At 40.5% G+C, this 27,584-nt stretch overlaps 1 protein-coding gene across 13 annotated transcripts in view; it reads left to right on the top strand.

Moving 5' to 3' along the window:
* The window catches only part of OSBPL6 (oxysterol binding protein like 6), a 218,996-nt gene that overhangs the window by 141,449 nt on the left and 49,963 nt on the right, over nucleotides 1-27,584 (top strand). For 12 of the 13 annotated variants that reach the window (XM_025274178.3, XM_045163791.1, XM_045163790.1 and 9 more), the window contains 6 exons: nucleotides 9,886-9,978; nucleotides 15,516-15,638; nucleotides 18,445-18,498; nucleotides 19,544-19,657; nucleotides 19,775-19,945; nucleotides 22,866-22,998. In XM_025274178.3, coding sequence (XP_025129963.3) covers nucleotides 9,886-9,978; nucleotides 15,516-15,638; nucleotides 18,445-18,498; nucleotides 19,544-19,657; nucleotides 19,775-19,945; nucleotides 22,866-22,998 — 688 coding nt within the window. Of the gene's footprint in view, nucleotides 1-4,494; nucleotides 4,693-9,885; nucleotides 9,979-15,515; nucleotides 15,639-18,444; nucleotides 18,499-19,543; nucleotides 19,658-19,774; nucleotides 19,946-22,865; nucleotides 22,999-27,584 lie in introns of those variants that run through there. The other variant, XM_025274207.3, reaches the window with a different exon arrangement.

The following is a 27,584-nucleotide window of genomic DNA, read 5'->3' as shown; positions in this document are numbered from 1 at the left end:
AGAGCAGATTTTGTAGTAATGGGAATAGTCAGGTTGATGAGGTTTCAGGGAAATGGATGCTGTCATGTACTACTGCTGGGCATGTTAATTAATTCTGCTTTTCTGGAGGGAAATTTTGCAGTATGTATCTAAAGTCTTTTAAAAAATCAAACCATAGGACCTGGTAGCTCAGCTTCTAAGAAATGCATTCTAAGGAAACCACCAAAGATACATGTAAAGATTTCTGTGCAGAGATGTTTCTCAAAGTATGTTTATGGTATTAAAAAATTAGAAGTAATCTAATATTCAACAAGGAATTCATTTAATAACCTGACTCATAGCCATACAGTGGAAAATTGCACAGCTGTTAAAAATGTTTTTAACATGTTTAAAGCTCTGAGAAAATTATATATTGTTAAATGAAAAAGACCCAGGTATTACATTGAAAATATAGTGTATTTCCAATTTTTTTTTTAAGAATCAGGAGTATATGTTCATTTAAACAGCTTAAAGCAAATATACCAGGATATTGGAAGAGTTTATTGCTGGTTGTGGGTGGTTTCTTTTTTTCCCCTCCGCTCAAATTTCTGCAGTGGACGTGTATAGCTTCTATAGTCAAAAATGTTTATTTTTAAACGTTATGTTTTATGGGTTAATGTGCATATGTATGTAAAACATATGTATGTTTAAAACAGTATATGGAATATAGTAAATACAATATAAATGTCATCTATTTTAATTATCAAATTGTAAGCCTTAACTCCATAAGATTTAAAATTAAACGAATATGAAGTATATACCAGATGGGACACTTAAAGCAAGTTTTTAAAACCATTTTTGAGATGCTATGAGCAAAACCTGTGCCCCTCTTTGCCCTCTAACTATCTATATTTATCTCATAGAAATTTAAGCATGTTTTCCAGAAAGTGGGAACTTGGACACTGTATATTATTATAGCAAATATTTGTTCATTCTTTCAGCAAATATTTATAAGTACATATAGGCAAAGCATAGATATATCTGCTCTGAGTTTACAAGGGTAATCAAAACAAACCAACTCTGCCTTAAATATACATATAAAAATGTTTATACGATTTTTTTTGCTTGTATTGTTAGCAAAATCTTGAGTGATTATCATACGGAAAACCTTTGTCTGTTCTGGGTCATTTTAATAGCCTTATAGAAAAGTACAAATTAGCTTGACCTTAGCATCCTTTTCTAGTCATCCAGAACTGTTCTCCTGCCTCTTATTAACTCTGCATGTTCCAGAGCCTTTACTCTTGAAATGGGCTTCGTATTTGTCCCTTTTATTTGCCATTCAGTTGTAAGTGCAGTAATGAGGCGTGATCATAGTTGCTGGGTTTTCAGTAGTTTCGCTGCATGTTTGTGAGTACAGGTAGGGAGCAAGCCCACAGGTAAGTTCTGGTTCTAGTGTTACTGAAAGGCAACCATGGGAATGAAAGAACTGTTTATTCATATGCCTTTTACCACTTCATAGTCAAGATTGCTGAACTCCTCTTGGCTATAAATGGACCACTCCATGGGCCCTGATTGTATTTCTTACAATGCAGGGTTTCCAACAACAGACGACTTCATTGTGGGGCCATAGCTGTTGGCTCTTAACAAGCTTGTGTTTCTATGCAGCAAGAGTCAAGAATGTGATGACTGTTGGTTCTTCCCTCAGGGTTTCCCAGCTGTGCTGTGTGGAATTTTCCCAGCCACTATGCCTAAAGTTTTCTACTTGCATTCATTTTAGTGGTGCTTATATGGAGATTTATTATTAATGTAATTCTGCCATCTTTCAGTGAGAGCAAGATAATCATTACTATAGAGAAAGTAGTAGAATTAACTGCTTCTTCAGTCATGGCCTTCTGGCTTTGGTGATTTTGGTATTTTATGCTATTCCCAAAATAATAAAAATAGTCCCTTTAAGAACATGATTAAGAAGACAGCAGGCAAGACCGTGAGCCTCTTTTGCTATAGGCATTCACAAGATATGCAGTGTGCATCGCTATCCACTGCTGCTGCTTTCCCACTGGCTAGTGTCCAAGGGCACCTGTCTCCACTCACTCTGTCAGCTTTCTCAGTAAGCTCTGGGGCTCCGGTCATGAGGTGGTGCTGAATACAGTTGCTAGATTGACCAGGTAACATAATGGCCTTGTCAGATATGGCTTCTCAGCTTCCAAAGGGCACCCAGGTGTCGTACACCTGTGGAGTATTTGGACACATCTTTCTGTGGAAATAAGAATGCACAAGATTCCTAAACATTTTTTCTTACATCATTTGTAACCGAGCTGTTAGCCACCATTTATGGAGTGCCTGCTGTGTGCCAGTGTATGGTAGGAGTGTCCATACACTGGGTGCCAACTCAGTGACTTGCAGTGTCTTCTAAGGTAGACTTTAACATCTCCATTTTGGAGATAGAAAACACTGAGGCTGAGAGAGGTTCATGACTTGCCCTCTTTATTTACATAGTAAATAGCAGCATGGGGGTTTGTATGCTTGTCTGTGCAACTGCAAAACTACATTCTTTTCTCTTCATCAGACACTGCATTCCTGAAGTAGAGCTAGCTGACTTGCTCTTAGTTCTGGAAACTTGGGAGCAAACCTCATGGTTGCACCCTATTTAAGAATGCTGTAAACTTCTTTTTGTTTTATTCATTTCTGCCCCTCTGTTTCCATGGAACGTTGTGGTAGATGTGTTCAGTTAGTCTTAAGGTTAAAGACTACTTGAAATTGCTGTAGTTTTTTGTCATTGTATTGTTGCTAATATTGTATTGCTGCTGTTGTTCAGTTGCTAAGTCATGTCCGATTCTTTGCGACCTCATGGACTGCAGCATGCCAGACTCCTCTGTCCTCCACCATCTCCCTGAGTTTGCTCAAATTCATATCCATTGAGTCGGTGATGCTATCTAATCATGTCATTCTCTATCACCCGCTTCTCTTGCCTTACGTCTTTCCCAGCATTGGGGTCTTTCAGATGAGTCAGTTCTTTACATCATGTGGCCTAAGTATTGGAACTTCAGCTTCACATTCAGTCCTTCCAATGAATAGCTAAGGTTAATTTCCTTTACGATTGACTGGTTTGATCTCCTTGAAGTCAAGGGACTCTCAAGAGTCTTCTCCAGCACCACAGTTCGAAGGCATCAAGTATTCGGTGCTGAGCCTTCTTTATGATCCAACTCTCATATCCATACCTGACTACTGTAAAAACCATAGCTTTGACTGTATGAACCTTTGTCTGCCAAGTGATGTCTCTGTTTTGTTTTGCTTTTTAATTATCTACTTTTGTATGTTTGTCTGTTTAAATTTTTGGCTGTGCTGGATCTTCGTTGCTGCGTGCTGAGTGGGGGCCACCCTGTAGTTGAGGTGCAAGGACGTCTCACTGTGGTGGCTTCTCTTGTTGAGCAGTACAGGCTCCAGGGTGCGCAGGCTGTGGTTGTTATGGCATGTGGGCTCAGAAGTTGGGGCTCGCGGCTTCCGGAGCTCGGGCTCGGTAGTTGTGGCGCACGGGCTTAGCTGCCCCACGGCATATGGGATCTTCCGGGACCATGGATTGAACTGGTGTCCCCTGCATTGCACGGTGGACTCTTAACCCCTGGACCACCAGGGAAGCCCTGTTGTCTCAGCTTTTCAATATGTTGTCTAGCTTCCCTTCTAAGGAATAAGTGTCTTGATTTCATGGCTACAGCCACCATCCACAGTGATTTTGGAGCCCAAGAAAATAAAATCTGTCATTGCTTCCACTTTCTCCCAGCACTCTTGACATCTAATACTAGCTTTGACTTTAGTAGAGGTCAGTATTTAAAAGCTTGGAGTCCGGAGGAGAATCTTGATTTCCATTCCAACTCTAATACTTTGTGTCATTAACCTCACTGAGGCTCTGTCTGTTCAATCAGCCATAAAATAAATTGAATAGCCATGATTTAAAGGCTTTTGATGAAGATGGAATGAAATAACCCGTGTAAGAGACAGGGATGTAGAAAGCACTGGATATGAACTATCACGATTGTCAGCAGCAGCCCTGTAAAGGCTACCGGTGTCACTGGAATAGTGCTGCTCTGTCAAAACTAGAAAAACTAGAAGAGAGACAAGCCTAATCATCAGAAGCCTGAACAAGAAAATACTTTCGAAGTTTATGAATCATTTTGGATATCTTTCTTTGAAAATAGTTTATACAGTTCATGAACAGAAAAATATTATAGCTTAGATAAACTCATCGGATGAGCAGTTTCAATGGAGTTAACATTCAGAGAGCAATGGTCTCTTTAATACTGTTTTACATTTGCATGGAAAGTGAGTCTATTCAGAAATTGGTAGCCACAACCTACCATTTTTTCCAGCAGCCCTTTTACATCTCTAAAATGAAATTACACAACAGGCCAGAGAAGCCAAGAGACCCATTCAGCAGTTCTGTGGACTTTTCATTTTGAGAGTTGTGTTTCTCTCTGCAGGAGTTGTGACTAAACCATTCAGGGGTTATTAAATGTCTCTTTGTATGTCTGTTTATCCACATCTTTGATACCACATAAACCAGACTGTAGTCACGTCAACAGATTTCCACTTGCTGCCCAGGAGGTATTAAGGTTAGTGGGTATTACCCAAGGGACTAACTTTTACCAATTGAAAGAGCGGCAGGGAAATATGCACTCAACTCCTGGTTTTAAGCTAAGTGTGCATCGGTTTTCTCTGAGCTGGGCGAACAAAGGATGGGTGAGTACTTTCACCTTCTCTGTGTGTTCCAAGTTCCTTAAAAATGCTGACCTGGAATGAACCTAAGTTCATCGTTTGTCACAAATGGCACCACACACAGGGATTGATAATGGGGGAGAGCAATGCATGCGTGGGGGCAAGGGTACATGGAAATCTCTATACCTGCCTCTCAGTTTTGTTGTGGAGCTAAAACTGCTCTAGGAAAAAAAAGTCTTTAAAAAAATACAGTGACCTGGAAATTAAGTTGTAATTTTAGTATTTGAAAGGAAACTTGATTTTAAAAGAACAATGAACAGATATATGTAATCCTTTATTTAACCTTCTTATATAATATGTATAACACCTTGAGGGTAGGTGGCATGTGTTTCCAAGTCACCGTGAAAGAATATGAAAATAGGCAGCTTGTGAAGAACACCAAGTATAGCACAAGTTATGATCTTAAAGGAAACGGAAGATTTAACTTTTGTTACTGAAGATGTTGCCACATTATTAATACATTTTTTTGTGTTCTCCATTGACCAGTCACAGCTTTAAATCTAATAAACAAGAGCTTAATTCACCAGATGTTAACTCACCAGATGTTTTCATTTTAAAAGTTAAGTCCTCATTTTAAAATGTTTTCAAAAGTTCTGTTTTATTGGAGCTGGGATTTTTATAATTCCAAGATGAAACTAGAAGGGAGTTTTATACCTGATCTTGTGTTAATGATTGCTGAGAGGCCATTCTCTACAACTTAATAAAAGAGATCTAAAAAATTCTAGAGATTGCCTGCCTACAGTATGCAGGGCCTTGTGCTAGAGGTCAAGGAAGTGGGAAACCAAGATGAAGATAAGTTTGTTCCTACTTTCATGGAGCACACAGTTGAACTCGAGTCCAAGACTGAGTATGACAGATTTGAAAACTGTCTTCTTCATATCTGCCCATATTAAGAACATAGCATTCACCTACTTAGGTATCTCATTAAAATAATGAGTGATAGTGTGTCCTTATGTAACTTCAGGGATATATTTTTGACTTTTATTTAAAAACCACGAGTTTGAAGCCAATTCTTAAGGTAGTTGATTAAGTTTTTATTATCAGATAGATGATAGGTTTGAATAATATACAAATATACAATATACTCGGAGAAGGTAATGGCACCCCACTCCAGTACTCTTGCCTGGAAAATCCCATGGATGGAGGAGCCTGGAAGGCTGCAGTCCATGGGGTCGCTGAGGGTCAGACACGACTGAGCGACTTCACTTTCACTTTTCACTTTCATGCATTGGAGAAGGAAATGGCAACCCACTCCAGTGTTCTTGCCTGGAGAATCCCAGGGACAGGGGAGCCTGGTGGGCTGCCGTCTATGGGGTCACACAGAGTCAGACACGACTGAAGTGACTTAGCAGCAGCATAACACAATTTAATCTCTTAAAGCCTCAATTTCCTCACAGTGATAATAAAAATATCCATTTATTACTAAGATAGAGTTATCTTAGTAAACATTTTTATGATTTTCTGTACCTTGGAAAATCAACAAAATTTGGGTTTGGATTATCCACTAAGTTGGAATGTGTTGTTCAGCCACTAAATCGTGTCGGACTCTGAAATGAATGAACCTCTTACTTTTCTTCCCTAATGCAAACTTTTGTAAAATTGAGTGGAGAAAACAACTAATGTGTTCTCTGTGACAGGTACTGCGGTAGGTATTTTACAGATTCTGTTCTGGTTTGTTTTGTCACTAACCTTTCTGACCCACAGAATCCCAGCTACCCTTTAAGTATCCCCAGGTCTCTATAGAGACAAAATTCTTTTTTTTCACACTTTGAATATCCTAAATTGATTTCCGTGTCTGTAGCTTGAATTGAATATTAGGTGATTTAGTTTCTTTCACCTGGCTAAGTTCCTGAGTTAGTCCTTTATTTCTTGCCTACGTCGCTGTTAAGGTCAAGTTCCTTTCCAAGTTTTGCATTTCTTACTGTGTGTATTTGTTATGCAGGGTAGGGAACAGGGACCCGAAGGCAATGTATGTGTATTTTATTGCCCAGACACCTGCATGTATGAAAATAGAGAGGCGTCCTTATGTTATATAACCTCTGACAAACTTCACTATACATTAGAGAGAGAATGAGAGTAAAAAAGATAAATAACATTTTGGTATGGTTATAAGAAGTTTTCAACTTGCATATGCCCTGAAAGGGCCATGGGAACCTCTAAGGTTCATGGACAACTTTTTGAGAACTACTGCTGCAGAAGCTAGAGGGATGAGGAGGGTGAGTAACAGTGGGATGGGAACTTTGACTTCTTTTATATATATCTATTCTGTATTTGAATTTTTTATAATGAGCACACATTAGTTTTATTATTTTTAAACACACACGCAAAAAATGAAAGGCTGTGAGGGCGTCCTAGAAGGTAATATGATTTTTGCTTCTACCACAGCAATAATACTCATTTTAGTTCCTGTTACATGCATGATCTCAGAATAAATCTAAATTTCATATTTAGGTGATATGTTTTAAGTAGGATCCCATCCAGAGTACTAACATGAACAATAATGCAAGTCCCAGGTCATTTGTTCCCATCGTTGTTAAAGATCTGAACACACACTGCCTGTTTTCTCTTCATGGTCTGCCTTTGCTTCTGACGCCCACAAAAGGCACAGGCACAGATGTGGATACCAGTCCCGTTTATCATTTTTCCCTGCTAATTGCAGTGAACCTAGAAATGGAAAGAACAAATTGCCCGTGGACACACTGGCTGCCAGATTAGAAGTTCTTGCTGCCCACTGCCCCTTTGTTTAGTCACCAAATATCTGTTCTGATTTCTTCTGCTTCCTCACAAATTGGGAAAATAAACCTTCCACCTCAGTTATTCCCTTTCTAATAAGTGACTTAAAAAAAAATCAGATACGATTTTAAAAATTTACAGTCAGGCTTCTTATGTTCAAGATTACAGAAATAATCAAAAGTCTGAATAGAAGTTAGAATAATTTGGCTCAGGTCAAAGTGTAACTTGCTTTATGAAGAAGCAAGCATTAATCTGACAGTTTTCCAATGAGATAGGAAAAATAGAGACCTTAATAGGTAAATAAAATCCAACTTTGTGTATTGAAACAATGAAATGTTAAAGCTAGAGTAAAAATGTTACATTTTCAGCCTGTATCTAAATATTAATTCCATTGGATTATTTCTTTAATGCATTTCAGATTTATCCCTTTGTATAAAGTGCTTAATTTCTTCCAAATATAAACTAATGTATATTTTTGCGCAAAAAAAATTAAGAAAAAAAATCATCTGTAATTCCACCACCTCTGTACAGCTACTGTAACATTCTGGAATATATTTTGATTATAAGCTTAGCAGCATCATATTCTACATATTCTTTATAGCCTGATTATTTAGTTAACCAAACACCATGACTATTTTTTCCATTATCAATAAACCAGAGTTCATGTTATCATTTTTAATCATTGCATGGTATTAATACTTCCTTAAAAATCTGTACCATTCTCATATATATTAGATTTTTTTACTACAATAAGATAATGCTTTAGTAAGTATATCTGTTCCTATATCTTTCCATACTAGTCTGATTACTTCCTTAGGGTAAAGACTAAAAAGCCTCTTGATGAAAGTGAAAGTGGAGAGTGAAAAAGTTGGCTTAAAGCTCAACATTCAGAAAACAAAGATCATGGCATCCGGTCCCATCACTTCATGGGAAATGGATGGGGAAACAGTGGAAACAGTGTCAGACTTTATTTTTCTGGGCTCCAAAATCACTACAGACGGTGACTGCAGCCATGAAATTAAAAGATGCTTACTCCTTGGAAGGAAAGTTATGACCAACCTAGATAGCATATTCAAAAGCAGAGACATTACTTTGCCAAAAAATGTCCATCTAGTCAAGGCTATGGTTTTTCCTGTGGTCATGTATGGATGTGAGAGTTGGAATGTGAAGAAAGCTGAGCGCCGAAGAATTTGATGCTTTTGAACTGTGGTGTTGGAGAAGACTCTTGAGAGTCCCCTGGACTGCAAGGAGATCCAACCAGTCCATTCTAAAGGAGATCAGCCCTGGGATTTCTTTGGAAGGAATGATGCTGAAGCTGAAACTCCAGTACTTTGGCCACCTCATGCAAAGAGTTGACTCATTGGAAAAGACTCTGATGCTGGGAGGGATTGGGGGCAGGAGGAGAAGGGGACGACAGAGGATGAGATGGCTGGATGGCATCACTGACTCGATGGACGTGAGTCTGAGTGAACTCCGGGAGTTGGTGATGGACAGGGAGGCCTGGCATGCTGCGATTCATGGGGTCGCAAAGAGTCAGACACGACTGAGCGACTGATCTGATCTGATCTGATGAGATTGCTGGGTCAATGAGGCAGTACTTTTTTCTCCAAAGACTTTTTAATAAAATTGCAAAATTCCTCTTTAAAAAGTATACCGATTGTATACTCCTTTTCCCCCAACCCTGATCTGTTCTTGAATGTAATGGGTTTTAAAAAATCATTATTATTTTGGTTTTCATTTCTTTAAATACCTCTCTGGTTGAAGTTGAACATCTTTTCCAATATCCTGCACAAGTTGCCTGCCCATATACTTTGCCTATTTTCCTATTGGAATGTCATCTTACTGACCTGTGAATGCTCTTTATAATCTTTGTAAAAGACATCTACTGCTTGTTGAATTGTTTTCTTCTCTGCATTTAAGAATTATAGTATTGTAACTATAATAATTATACTATTATAATATCTAATTATAAGGATTATAAGAAACTCTAGAGACTAAACAGTATTATGGCTCTGGGATTTTTGATGTAGATCTTTCTCTGTTTCCTGCCATTTGAAAGATGAGCAAATATTTCTATATAAGGCTAGCCATCTAAGTAGTAGGTATACCACCATTCTTATAAAGTTATTAAAATGTTGGGACTTATTCCATGTTTTTTTTTTTAATTTATGTGCTCCCTGACTCTTTCTCTAAGACTAAAATCAGTATTGTAGCAGAAATTCACCATCAAATCCATAAGGAAAGGAGACAAAGCCCTGTCCTGACACTTTTCTTAGAGTTGTTGCTGCCTTTGGTCCCCTCTGGAACTTGTCGTCTTTAACCTAGCTCACTGCTCCTCCTGTGATGTGTGTGATCTCACCCTCCTGTCCATCCACATGAAGAATGGATTCTCTAACCCTCAGCTGTATTTCCGTATATTTTCAGAGCATCCACATACTGGAGAGGACTTCTTCCACGAGCACTGAACCCTCTATAAGTCGGCAACTGCTGGAACCAGAGCCGGTGCCCCTCTCCAAGGTCAGTGACGCAGTGTGCTGCTCTCCAGGTGGCAGGATTCCTGGCCCGGCGCCAGTGGAACGACACCTCTTTCACCTGACTTCCCTAAACTAGTTGTGATACTTTCTCTTCTTTCCACCCCCAGTATGTAGGATATCTTGCCCTGAGAAGGAAAGAGATGAAAGTGTATTTGCTGAGATTTGCAGGGTTACATACAGATGGCCAGAATTCTCTTTGTTTGGGGCTTCCCCGGTGGCTGAGAAAGTACAGAATCTGCCTGCAATGCAGGAGACTCGGGTTGGATCACTGGGTCCGGAAGATCCCCTGGAGGAGGAAATAAATTGAAATACGCCAGTCCACTATTGAAATTGAAATACTCCAATCCAGTATTCTTGCCTGGAGAATTCCATGGGCAGAGGAGCCTGGTGGTCTGCAGTCCACGGGGTTGCAAAGCATTGGACACAACTGAGTGACTAACACTTTCATTTCTTTTCACTTTCTCTTTGTTCTAAGGGAAAGGCAAGAGAAATTATTGTCCTATGTTGGAGAGATGAACTAATATTTCTATATCAAGGTAATTTTAAAAAATCACTGGGCCCAGAAGTAACAACAACAGCAACAGCAGGTACCATGCACTGGGTACCAGGTATTATACTAAGACTTGATTCCATTTCCTATAATCCTTATGAGCAGTTCCATGTAGTGTGGATATTTACAACATTTTACAAATACAGGAACCAAGAGTTAGTAACTTGCCCAGAGTCAAAAAAGCTGCGGAGTAGCAGGGCAGGGACTCAAACTTAGACTCATTTAAACTCTGCCCCACCTGCAGGGTAAAAGAGTCCCTACCCAGAGGGGCTGTTGTATGTTCAGAGTTCAGCACCCTTCTTACAGCTGGTCTTCGTAGCAATGAGCTCAGAGGACAACACAAGACTACTGATGCAGACCTTTTCTGAATCGTGGAAGCCGGTGTTCCCTCTCCTTGGGCTTCCTTTTCCTCAGATTATGGGAGCATCTAAATTAATTTATGCCTAAAATGCAAAAATCACAAAGAAAAGTCAAGGTGACACCATCCTACTTATTCCCATCCCCTGCTCAAGTCCCTGAGATTTTCAGACCCCCCCTATTGAGAAACTCAGAAAATAGAATGCATGGGAATTTTGAATCCAAATACAAAAATAGCACTTTATTTCCCCAAAAGGTTAACTAAGTATGTATAACAATTCATCCATGTTGCTTTTCCTACATTAAATAGAATCCTTTGTGAAAAGAATGCTCTATTATGCTATTGAATTGTAGAATATAGTACCTCTTTATACTTTGAAGGTGTTACAAGCCATAGACTTTATTCTGTCAGATAGAAGCAGATTGCCAAACTAAAATAAGGGAGTTATTAAATTGTTTAAAAAAAAAAAACTTAGAAATGAAAACAATCTTATTTCTATTTGAATGGCAAACAGAGGGTGTCTACTTGGTAAATATGACCAGAAATCTCTTTGAAACCTCAGTTCTCTCTTAAGACACAGCTAAAGGACAGAGAGAATAACTCCATGTAGGGGTGATGGAGAAGGTGGCCCACCCTGATTGAGCACCCACTTTGGGATCTGGGTAGGACCCTGGCAACATCCACTTCTCATTCCTTCTCCATGCATCCGCCTGCTTAGATCTTGCTGTGTGACTCATATTCTTGTTGTGTTTTTGTACAAATACATAGCAGCTCTCTTGGGACCCCATGAAATCAGAGAGTCCTGTTCAATCCAGACACCATAGCATCTCACCGTCCCTCAGCCCCTTTGAGAGAAGATGGGCTCTCTGGGTACTGGTTGGTGGTGGAAGAATACTGTTTAAAGTACACATAGTCTTGTCTCAGGATTTGTTCAAATGCTTTGTTTGATACTTTCACCTCCTAAAGCATTTCACATATCTACCACCTACACAATGTGCGCCTATAGAATATACTCTTGAGAAAGGAAATGTCTTTTTTTTTTTTTTTTCCAAATGAACAGCCTAGGAAACCTGTTATCAGGTTACTTTCTGTTTTGGGGTATTGTTACTAGATCAAAGATGTTTAAAACTTCTGTAATAGCAAAAGTGTTTGTATATCTGTTTCAAGTACTGATTATGTTAGGGTTTTTAACTCTGTTTCTAATATACATAAACCTATGAAAGTTGGTGACTTTAAGAAGAAAATTGATATTAATTGAAATTAGGAATAGTTATTCAATTTTCTGAAAGCAATTTTAGCTTTCTCAAAACAGACCTGGTCTACTGAGTATAGAGATGAATTATACTAAGTCCTGAGATAGGATATTTCATTTCTTACACACCTTATTTGTAATATTATCATCAGTATTTATAATTGAAATAGAGTTGTTTGCTCTGGCATTATCCCTTGCTTTTTTGTCTGTTTGACAGTTTATTTAACTATAAGAACTATATTAGGATTCTTCCTAATTTCTTTTGCTGGGTTTAGTAATGCTGAATCAGAGTGAGTGCAATTACCTACTCAGAACTGCTGCATGTATGTTTACAAAATACATTTTTAACTTTTTGCTTTTTCTATCTTATCCACATAGGCTGACCCCTTTTTTCCCTCTGTAGTTAAATTCCCAAAGAAGAAAAAAACTGCTGTGATAGAGATCAGTAGTCATAGTTCCATAGGGATAAGCTATTACTACACTCTGAATTTAATTAGGAAAAAATTCAAATAGCATTTGTACTTATTATTAAAGATTTCCAAAAAAAAAAAAGATTTCCATTTTCATAAGTAATGCAGAGTATTTGTCACAAATGGAGAGAGAATAAATCAAAGATGAACACCAGCCTTCAAATAAGATAAAATCTAGCCAAAAATGAAAATGCTCTTCTTCTGGAGATGCTATCCATGGATGGGGCTACTAAAAATAGAAATATCATTAAATACAGCTGATATCTCTCTAAGAGCAGAGATAGTGTTCATGAATATAGGTACACATATGTAGAGAGTTATTCTTTTAATTTCTTGATTACATTAAGGCTTTCTAAAAGAAATCTATAGAAATCTATTAATTTTATGGAATAAAAAGCAATCGTTTTTATCTGCTTCGCTGATGGGAGTGAAAAGCCAAAGATAACTGGACTTTGTACAAGAACCTGCTATTTTCTTCTATTATTCTCTCATTGTTTATAAGCAGTGCTCACCTGGATTGAATTGCAGTTCAGTATTTAAAAATGAATATACCAAAGCCCTCTGCTTTGCACTCCTGATGACAGTCCTTTTATTGTACTAAAAATAGGATACAGAGCCGAATTGTCTCATCAGAAGTTGTTTTTTTTTTTTAGGTGGGCAGTGGATTTATTTAGAAAGAAATATATTTTTTTAAATTACCATATCTAATTAATGGTTCTGACCAGATCAGTCGCAGTTTCTGACAGTACTTAAGTAGAGAATCACTTTGTAGATTGTTTTCTTGTGTACAGGGAAGTTTACAGCTCCTTTAAAAGGTTCTTCATGTCACCAGATAAAGACTGGTAGCTGCATTTCTGTGAGGGATGTATTAATAGTTCATTCACCAGGCGCCCTCAGAGATGACCGAGACGATGGAGAAATGGCAATGATCTTGGATTAGTTCTCAGGGGTGGTGGTGGTTGTGGGCTTGGGCTTCAGTCAGATGCGGAAGCATGGTGCTGGCTTCAGAAGCCAGGAGTATCTCCTAGGCTTAATGATGTTAGCATGAAGCAATGTTCAGCCACATCTCCTGGAAACAAGTTTCTGTGAAAATCCCACTCCATTTACACATATTTGGACTTAAACATAGATTTGACTCAGCCATAGAGCAAGTGGGCTTCCCTGGTGGCTCAGATGGTAAAGAATCTGCCTGAAATATGAGAGACCTAGATTTGATGCCTGGGGTGGAAAGATCCCCTGGAGGAGAGCATGGCAACCCACCCCAGTTTTCTTGCCTGGAGAATCCCCATAGACAGAGGAGCCTGGCAGGCTACAGTCCACAGGGTCTCAAAGAGTCAGACACAACTGAGCTACTAAGCACACACAGCAGTGAGCAAGCAGCTTCTGAGATGAAAGGAGAAGACAGAAGAAAGAGGCATGCATGGTAAATAGGCAGCCCTCTCTCCTCCCATCTCCGTGGCTGATGTCAGGAACTGACTATGGCCCCTTGGCTCCTGGGTCCTGTCAGAGCCTCACAGTCCTGCAGCAGACTCTGGACAGCCACCACCCAGACCCTGGGCTGGCAAGTCTATCTGCCCCAAGATAGAACCCCTTGCCATTCCTGCTGAAGCCTCTGTGCTATAGTCTAAAGAAGATTGCTGATAGGACACCCCTCAGAAGGCAGCTTCCTGAGTCAGTTTTGGTTAGTTCGTTCTGCAGAGAGGCCTGCCCTGATCCGTGAAGCTGCATCCAGCTTTCCAGAGCTGAGGTGGCCAAGCAGGTTGTGCTGAGAGATTTTGCTTCCCTGCTCCATGGGCAGGATTGCAGCAGTCATGCATGAGATGTGACCTCATTGTTCCTGCCTCTGCTTCTGCTTGAGTGAGCCCCAAGCCTGAGATCTAGAACACTCGTGTTTGCCAGGTCAGCAATTACTATAGAGCTGCCTGGGCCCTTGGAAATTACCTGGTCTGGGGATTTTAAAGCCCAGGATGTTGCTACAGAGCAGCTGTCCAACATGGAAGCAGACCCAGGGGGAACTGTGGCAGACTGAAGACAGGCTGCCATCCCCCAGGGCAGGACCAATGTTGCCAGATCTTAGGCTTCCACAAACACTAGAAATCTAGATTTTTAAAGTCTGAAATCCTCTGATTTTTAAATAGTGACAATTCATTTTAAAAGCTTTTTTTAAAAACAACATAGATGAACAAAACATATCTTATGGAAGAGGAAACCATGATTAAGTCTGTTTTTAACAGAGGAGGGTGATAATGTGGACTCTAGAAGCTCAGATTTTTGGCCGTGCAGTCGGGCATTCTTTCCATGGGCTCCCAAAGGTGTGTTTCTCACAACGTGTGTCTTCGAAAACACGGACTTCTTGGTGGGTATTTGGCAAGCGGGGCATTTTATGCTCACTCGGAAATGTCAGCAGCCTCACCAAGAGGAAACAGATGCCCACAGCACTACTCTTCAGCCTAACAGGTTGTGGGCCACTTAGGCTGCTGCAGCCTTTTCATTTCTACAGAAAGCCAGGCCCACACGCTAATTGAACATGTTTCATCAAAATGATCTTATTTTAAAACTTTAATGTGCCTCTGTCCCCAGAGATGAACTGCCTGGAAAAGTGCATTTTAAATCTTGTGAATGCAGGCAATCAAAACCATTCTACCCCAGACTTCACCTCTGTCCAGCTCATTTCTGATGGCCTGCATTCTTCCAGGTGTACCCAGGAACTCGTTCTCACTTCAGTTATAAGTGCATAGCTGTGTGTTATGTTACAGAACGCTCCAGAATGATGTTCATACTTCTGATGGGTTGAGTGTTGTTTCAAAAGCAACTTCTACCTAGGAATTTGCTTTAAGTGTGTCATCAAACACTGAGAAATATGTGATTTGTTTTTCTTCTTTTCTCTTAGGAAGCTGACAGCTGGGAAATTATAGAAGGACTGAAAATAGGCCAAACCAATGTCCAGAGACCAGACAAACATGAAGGTTTTATGCTAAAGAAGAGAAAATGGCCTTTAAAAGGCTGGCACAAGGTAACATTTTCATCACATTCATCTTCATATCTTCATAATTAGAGAGGCTCTTACTTGGTGTCATTAAGTGGTTATACAGCCTTATTTACTTCCCTGGTGGCTCAGATGGTAAAGCGTCTGTCTACAATGCGGGAGACCTGGGTTCGGAAGATTCCCTGGAGAAGGAAATGGCAACCCACTCCAGTACCCTTGCCTAGAAAATCCCATGGACGGAGGAGCCTGGTGTCCATGAGGTAGCAAAGAGTCGGACACGATTGAGTGACTTCACTTCATAGCCTTATTTTAACCATACAGGCTGCAACCTATCATATCTATTTAAGTCAGAGTTCTGTAATGTCTGTAAGCAGAGAAAAAATATTTTACATGATATTTAAAATCCAGTGTAGACATATTGTTGTGTACTCTGCTTTTTAAATTTAAATTAGGATAAATATGTTCTTATTAAATATTCTTCTAAACCAGAGCTGCTTCAAATGCATACATGTATTTCATCAGATGGATTTATGCTATATATCCCACCACTACTGAACCAATTTCTATTTTCATGTGTGTACATGTGTCTGATTTTTTACTGTATGATGTTGTGATGAAGATTCTTATACATTAATTTCCATTTAAGTTCTTGGAGTAAATTCCTAGAATTATTGTTTGCCAGTGCAAACTAAAGATGGAAAATCACTTGTCTTGGAAGTTTGTCTACTGCCCTTTAATATATATGGTGTATTCCTCTCTCCCCAACTCCACATAATTTTTCCATCTTCCAGTTTTAATTATGAAGAAAATATTTTGCACTGTATTGTTGCAATGACCTGAGTAGCAAGAATTCTGGACACTTAGGAGAAGCAAGCTGTCCTCTGTTTTCAAGACAAGCCTTTGGATAGACCACCAGGTTCTATCTAGAATCACTGGAAGAACAGGTTCATTACTTGCCACATGTGCTGATGGATTTCATCTCAAGGCAGATGGATTTGGGGGTGCAAATGGAGTGGTGGTTGCTGCCCATTGGCTCAAAAATGCAGGTTATGGATTATAACTTCCTTAAGGAAATGTATTTTTTGCAAATTAAGGAAAGAACTTAAAAATTAACAGATGGGAAATGTTGCCTCAACTCCCCATCTCTGAGGATGGGATAAAAGCAAGTCAAAGAGTCTTCTTCTCTCTCGCTTGTCAGAAACCTTGGCAGTCTCCTCGAACCCATAATATTATACCAGTACCAGGAATCTCTCTCCACCCTTGATCTCTCTTGGACTTTGGCCAACTGGCCTTATACCTTCCTGGAAGCCCCTTTGCCTTTCATTCTGACCTTCCCACTTTGCAGTTCCTCAAATCAATGGCCTTGCTTATCTCCTCCCCATGACCATCCTATAGGTTATCTCTGCTAGAATTCTTTGATAGATAGAAATGGAAAAATAGAAGAAAGGGGTCAAAGAAACACATTTATCTGAATTGCTGACTTTAATTTAGCACTCTCAGTGCATGTTTCAGCAAAATTGGCTGTGGTTCAGCAGCAGCTCTCTCTGGATCTTCCCTTAGAAAATTTTACTACATGAGCAGAAGTACATCCTCCCTTGCATCTCCTTTGCTCCCGGTCTGTGATCCTGTATTTATTCAAGCATCAGTCCATTTGATTGCCCAAGTCATAGGCAATCAAAAAATCAAGTAGTTTTCAGTTGTAGAGATCCTTTCTTCCGGTGCTTACTTGTTGCCCCCTAGATCTGTAACAAAGGGGTTACAGTGGCCTTCTGTGAGCTCTGTATGGGGTGTCTGCAGGCCCGACTGCCTGTCACCTCAGCAGCCTAGAGTTCCTAAGTCACATAAAAACTTCCCAGCCGAGTAATTTACCAGCCACAGTAATTTACCTGCATCTGTGGAGACTAGCGGACCCTGGACCCGTTGTGTGACTGGGTCATGGGAGCTGTTTGTTCTCCTGTCAATTGTCCATGGAAAGGAAATCAACCACAAAGAGCTTCTGAGGTTTGTGGATCAAAAATAGCTAGATTCATTTGGACTGGACCAGGAGTATCTTGGAAGAGACAGAAACCACTCCATATATATATGTATTTATTCCCCCTTAATAGAGTTTAGAAATAATTTTTAATCTGCTTTACTAATAGTGAAATGGAAGTACTTTTCTAAGTGGAGATGCAAGCATATTGATAAGGCTACTTTTTAAACTTTCCAGATAATTCATTATTCATAGCTCCAGTCCACTGGCTTCTATTTACAGACATGGGTATTTTCAGAATTATCGGTGGTAGCTAGGGAAAGTCAAGAATTGACCTCCAAGGTGGAAAACTAAACAAGTAGTCAAGTTCCTCACAGAATCACTGTGCCCTAACTCAGTTTATTCTCATTTCTTGCTTTGAAAAACACCCCAGTGTAGTTTATTCAGAAAGTCCTAGATATAGGCTCTGATGTCACCCCCATTGAGAAAAACCGTGGTGATGGGGGAGATCCATGTGGTCCACTGGTTAGAATTCAGCACTTTCAGTGCTGTGGCTCAGGTTCAGTCCCTGGTCAGGGAACTGAGATCCCACAAGCTGTGCGGTACAGCCAAAAAGAAAAGAAAAGAAAAACTGGGATGAAAGAGTTCATCCCCATTGGATTATGTGTAAAAGACCCCTACAAGCTCAGATTTCCTTACCATTTCATGTGACTGGCTGTGGCCAGGTGCACTAAATTCAAATACATGGAAATGGTCAAACGTATTGATTACTAAGTACCAAGCAATATTAGACCCACACTTGTGAATGTTTTATGTAATTCAAAATACTGATAGTAACCGGGGACTGTTTGGTTGTTGCAGCGTTTTTTTGTCCTGGATAATGGAATGTTAAAGTATTCAAAGGCACCACTTGATGTAAGTAGACAAAAAGATTGGTTTCGAATTCTGCTTGAAGTCAGTCAGCACCACAGTGTACAAGTGTTGTGCCGTAGTTTTCTGTGTGTTTCTGTGCCTGTAAGACTTAACAACCTACCAAACTTCCATGTTGCATGGAAGGTGTGTTTTATGCTTATGTTCAAACTAGCATAAAATCTCAAAACTGCTGCATGAAAATTTAACTGTTGTAATGTATGCTATTAAAAACAGAAGCTTAAAAGTCACCAACTAACAAAAATCACCCTTTCTGTCTTAGAAAACTCAAGTAGACTTTTTTCCCTGCATTTCTCAATAAACTATGCTTTATGTGCTTTTTCTGAGATTTAGCATGTGTTCTTACTGATGTTTTTTTAAGACTTATCTATGGACTTCATTTCTGTTTCATACATTCCTTTATCTTGAGCATCCCAGCTCTAAAATTATTCCAAATTACTTTTCTTTAACACCAAAAGTTATTGTTTGCATGCAAAACTGGAAAACGCTCTCCTTCTTATCATTGTGTGTGGGAGAAATAACAGAGGGCTCAGATTTCAGTTCTGACCCTAGCTCCTTCATGAGTCAGCTGTGTGTCCTTGATCAGATGAGGGCAACCAGAAGATGAGCTGACTGCTCTGTGCACTCAGTCCCAACTGCCCATTTCTACCCTGCAGCTGTCTGCTAGCTGATTACTTGGGTATGTTTGGGATTGTAGGTCAAAGATGGACCATAGTTATTTTAGGAATCAGAAAAAGTATCTCTTAGGATATAAACTGTGTAATCTAGAGTTACAAAGAATTGACATTATAGTTACACCAAAACAAGAATGAGATGAATAGTCTTACTTATTGAAATTGGCATGAAGTCACTGAACTTCAGCTGTCCTCAAATTAAGGACCTTCAGAACCTTAGCCATTTCCTCTCTGTTCAGGAGGTGTGATCTTCCATCTCCTGTAGATAAATGAGAGTTTACATTAAGCTCAATTCAGTATAGAAACACTTCAGATCACATACCCTTCCAGCCTTTTAACCAGTCTTTTGATTTCAGATCCAAAAAGGGAAGGTCCATGGAAGCATTGATGTGGGACTCTCTGTCATGTCAATTAAAAAGAAAGCTCGGAGAATAGACCTTGACACAGAAGAACACATCTATCATTTGAAGGTAAAGATGCCTTTCGAGGTTTCTCTGCCAATATCTGGGGAAATCATTTGCCTAGACTAGTGGTTAGACAGGAGATTGGCTTCACCATTACCTGTTCCTCGTTTTCAATTGTTGTAGGTGAAATCCCAGGACTGGTTTGATGCATGGGTCTCCAAACTGCGCCATCATCGATTGTATCGGCAGAATGAAATTGTGAGATCACCACGAGATGCTAGTTTTCACATATTTCCTTCAACCTCCACAGCTGAATCCTCACCAGCTGCTAATGTTTCAGTTGTGGATGGAAAGGTATGACTTGGTTATATAAAAGTCAGCCCGGAAATTTCTTGGAAGATTATGCAGACATATTTACTGAGTCTCATTTGACAAACCAGGAAGAAAAGGTTGGCTTTGTAAACTAACTCTCAGAAGACAATAGTGCCATTTAGCATCAAAGTTAATTACAAGTATAGAATAGATTAGATGGAAATGTGGATCACCAAGAGAATTAACAGTTACTTTTCCTATGAAGGGACTACATCTTAATTTTACATGGCTTTATAAGCATATTAGAGAGTAGAGTGAACATTTGGTTAATCAACACCTAGAAATCAATGTCTTCCTGGGTGGTAATAAGAAGACCACAGTGTTTTCAGAATGAAACTTGCTTTTTTGCCTTGAGCTGTAATATATACATGACCACGAAAGAGACCAGTGAATTTTCCCATGATAAGACAAGTGGGCTAGAGATTGCGACAATAATATAAGTAGTGGCCTATTTGAGACTAGGCACTGTGTTAAGCATTGGACATTCATTCATCTGTAGTCTTTAATATAGCCAAAGCTCAGAGACAGTTAAGAATTTTTCCAGAAGATATTATCAGCTGAGTCTTCATCTCAGCTCCATCTGACTCTTCATCTTTGTTTCCAAAATCAGTGTCTTTTCCATTGTACCAGATTAAGGGAGGCTGAAGCTATTCTTTGGGCTGTTTTTTTCTGTATTGAAACACTAGAGGTGTTGCCTGTTAAAAACCAAGGTTAAGTCAATGGAACAGGGAGAGAGCTGCTTTTGCCTTTGCTGCAATAATTAGGTTTTCTGAACCATAGCCACATTGCACTACCCAGGATTCTTCCAGTTTCTTACTTGGCACCTGATATTGAGAACAGAGACATCTGTGAACAACTGGCTGCCACAGGGAACTGAGTTCAAGTGCGTTTCAGTGAAGGTTCTGCTTTTCTCTGTTTTCCTACATAGGGATGTATGGACTAACATATATCCAAGTTTCCTTACAAAGCATTGAAAAACCTCATGGGGTAACTGGAAGATTCATCAAATCAGATTAAACTAAATACAGCTGTAAGCTATTTATTTAAATACAGTATGTAGCTATTGCTGTTTTGATGAAAATTACTTAAGTAATTTTTGTTAAATCCTGTTAATTATATTCGGTTGACTCAAAAGTTCATTCAGGTTTTTCCATAACATCCTACAGAAACATCCAAAATAACTTTTTGGCTAACCCAGTATTTCACAAGGCTCTCAGACATATTTCATTCTGGAATATATCTCTCCTAGAAACAGGGTGTTGGATTAACCCTAATACTAACTACTTCTGAAATATAAGGAAATGAATCAATTGTTGTTTAGTCACTAAGTCATATCCAACTCTTTTGTGACCCCATGGACTATATAGCCTGCCAGGCTCCTCTGTCTGTGGGATTTTTCAGGCAAGAATACTGGAGTGGGTTGCCATTTCCTTCTCCAGGGGACTAATGAATCAGTAAATCGGGGTTATTAGGGAACAGGGCACTTACTGAGTAACACATACAAGATGTTCAAGATAGTCCCCAAGATTCTCTGGGCCTCCTGTGTTCTCATCACAAAATGGAATGAATCCCAGAGTTAGTCCAAATAAAACAAGAAATGTATTCTAGATGGATATTAAATATATATACATATTTAATCATTTGGTTCTTCCAGCTTCTGCTTGTGTCTTTGGCACAGAGTGTTGACAAAAGATGTATTATTTTCATCTCTTGTGTTATGTATTAAATAACTTGGGTGACATCTGAGACTGGAGAACTGAAACCAAATCCTCCGCATTGTTTGCCTTGGAATAAGAAAGGGCTTCAGCTCTGGTTTTCATAGATGTATTGCTCTCATTACAAACGACATACCTCTAAGATCTAACTCAGTGAAAGATTTCCATTGCATTTATCAAAATGCAATAAAGAGTGAAAAGAGCTTTTTATCACTTTGCTTTCTAGGCATCAAATGATGATGTTCCAGAATGTTAATTGCTTTGTGGCCCTGTGCGGGTGATAAATAAGTCTGGATTTGCTAAGCATGCGCATCCTTCACTTCATAATGATTTACAAGAGACACAATCAGTTGTAATTGAATATTAAAGTCAAGTATGGAGTTTTAAAATTGTTTCAGGTTTAGGGGAATAAGTTTCTGCTTTTTTCTTGGAGTGTTTCTCACACTCACGTTAGTATCTACATACTTCATACAACTTTATTTCACATAAAATCTCTTTAATAGAAAGTCTGTCAGCTATAGATAATAATAACTTGCCAAGGCTGCCTCTTTTTTTTTGCCATGCTGTGTGGCTTGTAGAATCTTACTTTGCTGGCCAGGGATAGAACCCAGGCTACTGTCAGTGAAAGCGCCAAGTCCTCGCCGCTGGAGTGTCAGGGAATTTCCAAGGCTGCCATTTTATATGTTACAGTTTTCAATATGCAATGTCATGCTGAATATGCAATTTTCAATATTTTGATGGAAAGGATGCTTGCTGGTGCATAATGTATTTAAGAATCACAAGTGGCTGATAACACCATGAGTTAGTCATAAGGGTACAGAGAGCTTTCAAAAAGTAAAGGCCTTCAGTCGTGAGCTGAGGACTCTTGAAGGACACTATCAACCATAACTTAGTGGGTAATTAAAAACCATTGAAAATTTGAGTTGGCAGGTCCTTGCAAGTATAACATTCTTAAGCACTGTCCGCTTCATTGTACGGTGGAGACGGCAGCTTAACGAGTGTTGTTATCACCTATGAATTTTGACTCCCCTGAGCTTGTACCACATTTAGCCAAGAGGCTCCTTCCATATTTTGAGCTTGCCCTTTTCCCCCCTTTTTTAATGTCGGTTTGAGGATGCTAGTGTTCTTTTTAGTCACTTACATGTACTATTCCTGCCTAACCCTACACATTTTGCTGTTCGATGTAGGTGCAGCCAAACAGCTTTCCATGGCAGTCCCCTCTGCCCTGTAGCAGCAGCCTCCCTGCAACCTGCACGACCGGCCAGAGCAAGGTGGCAGCCTGGCTACAGAACTCGGAAGAGATGGACAGGTGTGCGGAAGGTCAGTTCATGCCCGGTGTGGGCTCTCAGGGTGAGCCAACAAGACAGACACAAAAGGGACAAATTGCATGGGTCCCGCACCTTTCAGGTTTCTCTCCTGTCCGTTCTCCTGCACCCTCAGAACTACTGAATCTGGTTTCGCCCTTACGCTGACTCCCGCCCACTTCAACCCTCTCAGCTCCTTTCCTTAGCAGTTTCCTCTGGCTTCCTTAGCCTCCCACACCCTGCACCTGGGGGCGATCACCCAGCTGAGTGCTGCCTCAGGAGGACCCCCACCCTCTCTCCTGACAGTCCACTAGGTCACTTACACGGCTGCCTTCTCTGCTGCTCTGTCTGGCCCACAGAACAGTGTGTGTTCCCCAACTACCGGCAAAAAACAGCCATGTTATACCGCATCTTATAGCCACCATTACCTGGTGGTGGTGTCCCGCTCTGCATCAGTTACTGAATACTCTGAACTAGTACACTATTCCTTCGGTATACCATCTCTCAGCCTCTTGACCTGCAGAAGCTTTTTCCTTCCATGTCATGAACCTGAGCATGTTGGTTCAAACTGGATCCGCAGACCATTTCCAGTCTGTGAGGCAGCTTTCATTTGACATTCAAAAACGAAAAGAAAAAAAAATAACAGGTATTTAATAAATCTAAATTGATTTAATTTTTAAATTATTTTTAGGTGATATTCGGCCTAACTCTTTTTTTAATATTAAATTTTTTCCTTTATAAAGTTATGGTGAAATGTTATATTATTTTATGACCTCACTTAGAAAAATTTCAATTTGGTGATCTGTGTTCATGCCCTGACCAAAACAAATTTTTTTTGCTCTACACATGTGTGAACTTAAAGTCTGCAACATTTTTTATTAGTTTTCTCCACATCCCAAACTCAATATTTATGTGAAAAATATGACTTTAAGGGGGATGTTATATTCATTAAGTGTGTCAGGCTAACATTCCATTGAAAGAGTTTTACTTAAGTGTATACACAAAACACAGAGATATTACTTTGCCAACAAAGGTCCATCCAGTCAAGGCTATGGTTTTTCCTGTGGTCATGTATGGATATGAGAATTGGACTGTGAAGAAAGCTGAGCGCTGAAGAATTAATGCTTTTGAACTGTGGTGTTGGAGAAGACTCTTGAGAGTCCCTTGGACTGCAAGGAGATCCAACCAGTCCATTCTAAAGGAGATCAGCCCTGGGATTTCTTTGGAAGGAATGATGCTGAAGCTGAAACTCCAGTACTTTGGCCACCTCATGCAAAGAGTTGACTCATTGGAAAAGACTCTGATGCTGGAAGGGATTGTGGGCAGGAGGAGAAGGGAACGACAGAGGATGGGATGGCTGGATGGCATCACCGACTTGATGGACATGAGTTTGAGTGAACTCCAGGAGTTGGTGATGGACAAGGAGGCCTGGCGTGCTGTGATTCATGGGGTCGCAAAGAGTTGGACATGACTGGGCAACTGAACTGAACTGAACTGATACACAAAACACACAGATATTACTTTGCCTTTATGAACTTCAGGTTGGGAAAGAAGCTGAGCTCACTGTCCTACTTACTGAAAACTTGCTCGCCTCTGCGGCTGTGCCAGACAGTCAGCCTCTCCTCTACTTTCTGCCTCCTGGTACATGCTTGTGGCATTCAACCTGGCCACCAGCGTTGTTGAAAAGATGGAGACTGTCCACCAGGACAAAAGTGCATTCATGTGGCCAAAATAGACGTTGGCCTTAATGCCAAGAAGCCCATGACTGGTGGGGGATGTCTCTGTCTCCCTGCGTGCTTCTAAATACTCTGTGGCCCATCCCTGTGCCCTTTCACCAGCCTTGGGGGTGACCCTCCTTTCTCCCCATCCTGACCTTTCCACCTGTGTCCTCGTCCTGCCATTCTCTTCTTCAGGATTTAGCGGAGGAATGATCTCTTCTTTTGGAAACAACCTAAGTCTTTCCCACTTTCCTTGTTCCTGCCTGTAGAGTCCAGCTTCTCTCCCCTAAGTTGGCTTGGCCCTTATGACTCTATGGCAAAAGTGTTCTTGGCAACAAGAGGCCATCTGATTTCTGCTGTGTTCTCAAGCCTCATCCTCTGACCCGCCCTACAAGACCTTGTCTAATGGGCCTCCGCTTTTAGGTCCTGTGAAGTTTTCCCTTTTTTTCCAGTTGTTCCTCCTTTATTTCACTGGGATTCTACTCTGGACAGCCTTGGTTGTAGGGATGGTCAAGATTGAGTATTCTGCTTTTAGCTTCAGTAATAATAAGCACAGTTTATTGAGTGCTCATGTGGGTCGGGCACGGAGTTTAGTACTTTACATATGTGGTCTTTTATATGTTTTCACAATAGTACCAAGCAGGAATTATGAGCCATATTTTTCTAAATAGGAAAACCACAGCTCAGAGAGGTCGAGTAACTTGTCCATGTTACACAGCAAGTACTTGGCAGAGCTGCAGGGCTAACCCAGATCAGCTTGATCCCAATGACCATGCTCAGCGCTTTGGAAACAACAGGCACGCTTCCAGCCGCAGTCTCTATTATTATGATGATAGTGATGATGAGATGGTAGTGGTCGTGGTGGCAGTTGAAAGGATGGGTCACGTCTTGTGCAGCAGATGCTGTTCTAGGGGTTTTATATGCATTGACTCATTTAATCCTCTCAATGCCGCTTTACAGGTGAGAAAACATAGGCTCAGAGAAGTCAGGTCACTTTAACCAAGTTGACACAGCTAGTGACGGTGGAGCTGGGATTCAGACTCATGGTCTGACTCCGGAGCGTATGCTCTTCATCACTGTACCGTATTTCCCTCAGAAAGGCTGAACACCGTCTGTGTCTCAGACCTCTGTACGCAGCCTGTGCTGCATTCCCAGCCACTTCCCGCGCTGTTGACCCTTTTATTGATGCACTTGGTCACGCTCTCTTCTCAGCCTGTCAAAAACCAATTCCGTCTCCTCTGTGGAAACGCCCCCGGTTCCTGGACTCCCCCGTGTTTGTCGGTGCTGCCGTCATAACCGCTCCTGAATCCTCTGTCATCCCTGCCCCTCCCAGCCTGTTCATCCCGCGGAGGCTGAGGTCGTTATTCCTTTGAAACCTAACCCCCCCCAACCTCTCCTCCTCTTCTGCCTTCCTCTGGAATTCCATTTCTGCCAACCTAACTCATGCTCTGTCTTTGCTCACCGGCCTCTGACTGGTACCCGCACCTCAGTCTCTTGCTCTGTGACTCCGTGCCTCTCAGAGGCTCCTGGGGAACTGCTGCTCTTGGATGTGTTCACAAATGGTGCCAGCCCTTAGAAGGGCATCATTCCATTGCCCTTGGCTATGAGGTGTATGTATTACTGCTGCCCCCACTTTGCAGATGAGGAAAGTGAAATGCGTGGAGGTTAAGGAATCTTCCCAGTTATGCACTGCCCTGATGGAGAGGCTGGGGCTCCAGCCAACCCACAGACTCCAGCCAACCCACATTTACTAATGCCAAAGCCAAATCTTTGTTCACTACATAAAATATATAGTCCCTCAAGACCTCTATTCTTAAAATAACTTTTTGCAAAAATCTCTTCAAGTGGTTTTCTGTGGACTCTTGGGCTGTAGTCCAAACTACTTAGCCCAGCATTTAACATCCAACTTTCAGCTTTCTTGCCCTGACTACCCTTTCAACCTTGCCTTCCATAGGCCAAATTGAACTTGCTATCTCCAGAGTGTCCTTGCACGTTCCTGCCTTCACGCCTTTGCACAGGCTGTTCTTCTCAACCTGCTGTGACTGCTTTGCCCTTCTCCATCTTCCTATTTTTCTGAATCCTCTATCAATCCTCCAGACCCACAAAAGTTTCTACTGTCTTATCTACTCTGACGACCTCAACCCACAGTAACTACCCCTTTCTTCAACTACCACAGCACTTTCTTTTTGGTCTATTCTGATCATTTTAGAGAGTCCCATCATTGAGGTTGGTTGCAGTTCAGAAGTTCATCATGTAACATCTTCTTGAACCCATAACATTTATAGTTCCAGTACTTAAAGAGGTTAGCTATTCATAGGTCTGGATGTCTGTCAGTCCATATCTCAAGTATGTAAGGGAGTTTCTTGGAGAACATTTTTTCTCACAGATGCAAAATGTTAAATTAGTATTTTATATGCCTTCCTTGTGTACCAGTATATCCATCACTAAAATGGGTACATAATAGTTTAAGGTAGAGATTATTTATTGTATATATTTTCTTTAAACCAGATTCTTAAATTCCATAAATCTTACTTTATCGCTATATTCCCTACGCTTAGCCCTGTGCTGGTTGCATAGTGTCTTCCTAACCAGTGGTACCCAAATGAAATAGTAAACGGATAACTTTGGACGTGCTCTGAGTGCATAGTCATCAGTTGTGTCCGACTGTTTGCCACCCTTTGGATTGTGGTCCACAAGGCTCCTCTTTGTGTGGGAATTTCCAGCAAGAATACTGGAGTGAGCTGCCATTTCCTTCTTAGGGGATCTTCCTGACCCAGGAATCAAACCCGTGTCTCCTGTGTCTCCTGCATTGCAGGCAGATTCTTTACCTACTGAGCCATCAGGGAGCCTTAATTAATTTAGTCATTGCACAATTGGATAACAT

This window comes from Bubalus bubalis, chromosome 2, assembly GCF_019923935.1.
Source record: "Bubalus bubalis isolate 160015118507 breed Murrah chromosome 2, NDDB_SH_1, whole genome shotgun sequence".
In the NCBI taxonomy this organism is placed as follows: domain Eukaryota; kingdom Metazoa; phylum Chordata; class Mammalia; order Artiodactyla; family Bovidae; genus Bubalus; species Bubalus bubalis.
The sequence above is the reverse complement of the archived record's forward strand: the minus strand, read 5'-3'. Positions and strand labels throughout refer to the sequence as shown.